At 44.9% G+C, this 3,609-nt stretch overlaps 1 protein-coding gene across 1 annotated transcript in view; it reads right to left on the bottom strand.

Annotated features, from left to right (window-relative positions):
• Positions 1 to 846, bottom strand: part of ipo13b (importin 13b) — a 206,707-nt gene extending 205,861 nt beyond the window's left edge. Inside the window, exon 1 of the mRNA XM_048602101.1 lies at positions 84 to 846. Coding sequence (XP_048458058.1) covers positions 84 to 146 — 63 coding nt within the window. The 5' untranslated portion in view covers positions 147 to 846. The remainder of the gene's footprint in view (positions 1 to 83) is intronic.
• Positions 847 to 3,609: the final 2,763 nt, after the last annotated feature.

Raw genomic sequence — 3,609 nt, 5'->3', positions numbered from 1 at the left:
CAAGCTACGAGTTCACCGAACACATAATTAGGATGATGAAAGGTAACATGTTACAAATAAACGAAACTGATATATAGTATTACCTTTTCGACGTTTGCTACGGAGTAATCTAAATTATCTTCGCTCTCTCCTCTTTCGCGATCCATTTTTAGTGCTGGGAGGGAAGAATATTACAGCCTATTGTTGCTCTTCCCTTTCAGTTTACCAGCAGCCCTATCGTGATGGAGGTAGAAAGGGGGGTTGGGGGGAGAAGGGGAGGGGTTGATGACAGTCAGGATGACCCTGTACCAGTTTTCGCTTCCCTCCACCACAGAATGATAGCTGAGGCAGACCTCCTTCTTTGTGCGCCCTTCTCCTCCTTGACCAGCTCTCGCACTCTCCTTTAAATTAACGGGGAGCGCTGCATCGTCCGCCCTGAACGAATCACAACGTGGACAATAACAATGGCGATGCCTCAGAGGAGTGGTGAGCGGCTGCACACACTAACTTGCTTTTCTGCTTTGAATTTCTCGCAGACACCTCAGGGCCTGCGCTGACAGATCCAAGGGGTCCTGGCAGCATCAAAGGTGGTTGCTCAGTCGCCGTTTTCAAAGGAGCGACTAAAATAAATAAATCAGCAACTAACGTAACTGTACTCTTACAACCAGAATTATCTTTTTCGTTTTTGACAATAAAGGGAGGGACAGAAACAAATAAAGGACTTGCACTTGTTAGCTCGCCCTAGGGACCATTTGAAAACCAGTGTTTTAACCTAGCGGGCGGCAGTACACAGAAGCTCATACGCATTTTACCAACCAACATACTGGATGATGTCGTTCTCTTCTCCGACGTCGAGCATTCTGGGTAATGTAGTCCTCAGTCCGGCATCCACCGTTCCGCGCAATGTAATTCCCCAACAGCCACCTTCCACCACACCTGATACAACAGTACTACATTTCCCAAGGCGCATTGCACAAACACCCCGCGCGCACACACCGCATGGTGGGGGGAGGGGCAGTGAAGAACCCACGTGTCTAGATTGCTGCCGCACTGATTGGGTAGCCAGGTTGATCAGTTAGCGCTTGTGTTTTCAGGTTCGTGCGGGATGTACTGCTCGGAATTGCGTTTTTGACGCCGTTATTAAAATAGGCGAAGAGCAACTACATTTATATAGTCCATTTGTTATAGGGAAACGCCTTAAACAGCCTCATAGAAGGTTAACCAAGCAAAACAAAAAAATGGATTCGAGACAAAGAAACATAACTCTATGTAAAGAGTGAGGAATAAATGCTGTAGAGTCCAAGCGTGTTTTTTTTAAATGAATGACTTTTATTTTTACAATTCGGCGCAAATTCTATCACTCAATCCGATATACTTCTCCATCAAATAGCTCTGCTGTCGTCTAAGGGTAATAGTGTCTCGACCATTTTTCCCGACAAAAGCATATGTATATTTACATTTATTGTTCTATTAATAAAGGAGGTATTCTTATAGATGCCATTTCCAAATACATAGAATTCATTTTCAAAAATGAACTTTCACATATCGGAATATACTTTAACTTTAAAACCATGCATGGCAGTATCTAATCTCACGTCAATATTAAAATACAAACTTACATTTATTTCAGATATAGCCATGCATACATGAATGCACACACAAAAATCCCACAATCTTTCTTCTTCCAACTATCAATAGCATTCTTTCCTTTAACAGATTAAGTCAAAGTGCCCCTGAATTTGCTGATTTTTAAAAATGTATGATCATTGTCATTGGTTATGTTTATCATACAAGGCATGGATACTTTCTGGCTTGCTGGAGCTCTTTGTGAATATTGGTTCCTTTCCTCACAATGATTCCAAAGTTTCTTTCAGCACATACATATCCAAATTGCATTGTATTTAGGATTGGTAGTGGGTCAAAAGCTAACTACATTCTAACTCTTCAGTTAACTTCTGATTCAGTATCAACTCCAAAATATGATGTAATTTGGGTGTGTTCATCAATCATCTGATTTAAATCGGAAGTTTACATGCTGTTAGTCAAAATAATGTGGTAAAGGTGCTTGAGTTGATTCACAATGTTCCCCTCTAGAATCATAGAGCTGTACAGTATGGAAACAGACCTCATCCATGCCGACCAGATACCCTAAATTAATCTAGTCCTATTTGCCAGCATTTGGCCCCTATCCCTGCAACCCCTTCCTATTCATATACCCATCCAGATAGACGCCTTTTAAATGTTGTAGTTTTGCCAGCCTCCACTACTTCCTCTGGCAGCTCATTCCATATACACACCACCCTCTGTGTGAAAAAGTTGCCCCTTAGGTCTCTTTTAAATATTCCCCCCTCACCTGTAGCAGCCTCCTGGCTGCTAAAACACAGATTGCCAACTTGGCCAAACAGCAAGGGATGCTGGGTACACTGGTCAAGTGAAACTGTGAAATCACAAAACCCACACACCTGACATAGTGCAAATACAGCATCCAGATGCTAATGACATTAGCATAATGTAAAAGCCAACAGTCTGCACAGACACCCCAACAATTTAGCCAAACAAAGGGCAGCCCAGACAGAAAGGCACTGGGTCCTGCTACACAAAGAAACTTGACAGTAGCAGGCCATCTAAATGATTGACCGGGTGGAGCTGGAGGAACACAGCAGGCCAGGCAGCATCAGAGGAGCAGGAAAGTTGACATTTCTGTTTGGGAGCCTTCTTCAGAAATGGGGAGGGGAAAGGGAGCTCAGAAATAAATAGAGAGAGGAGGGGTGGGGCTGGGGAAGGTAGGTGAGATGGTGATAGGTGAGTGCAGGTAGGGAGTGGTGGGGATTGATCAGTGGGATGAGACGGGGGTGGGGAGATTTTAAAAGTAGTGAAAATCCATGTTTAGGCTATCGGCTGTAGGCTCCAGAGGTGGAATATGAGGTGCTGCTCTTCCAATTTCCGGGTGGTGTCACTGTGACACTGGAGGAGGCCCAGGATGGACATGTCACCCAGGGAGTTAAAATGGTTGTCGTTTGTCGTGCACAGAGCGCAGATGCTCTACAAAACAGTCTCCAGGTCTCTGCTTGGTCTCACTGATGTAGAGGAGGCCACACTGGGAACAGCAGATGCATCATTCTGCCTCGGGAGCCCACAGCCCCATGGCCTAAACATGGATTTCACCAGTTTTAAAATATCCCCACCCCCAGCCTCATCCCATTTCCAACCCACCCTCTCATCCCCGCCTCCTTGACCTGACACAACCTGCCCATCTTCTCTCCCACCTATCCACCCTTCCCACTTCACTGACCAATCCCCACCACTCCCTAACTACACTCACCTATCAGCATCCCACTTACGTTCCCCAGCCTCATCCCTTTCTCTATTTATTTCTCAGCTCCCTTCCCCTTCCCCTTTCTGAAGGGTTCTGACCCGAAATGTCAACTTTCCTGCCCCGCTGTGTTGTCTCTGACTCCAGCATCTGCAGTTCTTGCTATCTCTAAACGATTGATTCGTGTTTCGAACTATTAAGTGTATCTCCCTGATTGGTCAGAACTCAAAAGTTCCAGAAAACCATCTAAAATGAATAAAAACAGAGTTCATCTGCAGACCTCTCTCTTGGAACCGTCTGAGGCCTTCTGAGCAGAC

The sequence above is a fragment of the Rhincodon typus genome, chromosome 10 (genome assembly GCF_021869965.1).
Source record: "Rhincodon typus isolate 14 chromosome 10, sRhiTyp1.1, whole genome shotgun sequence".
Lineage (NCBI taxonomy): Eukaryota > Metazoa > Chordata > Chondrichthyes > Orectolobiformes > Rhincodontidae > Rhincodon > Rhincodon typus.
The sequence above is the reverse complement of the archived record's forward strand: the minus strand, read 5'-3'. Positions and strand labels throughout refer to the sequence as shown.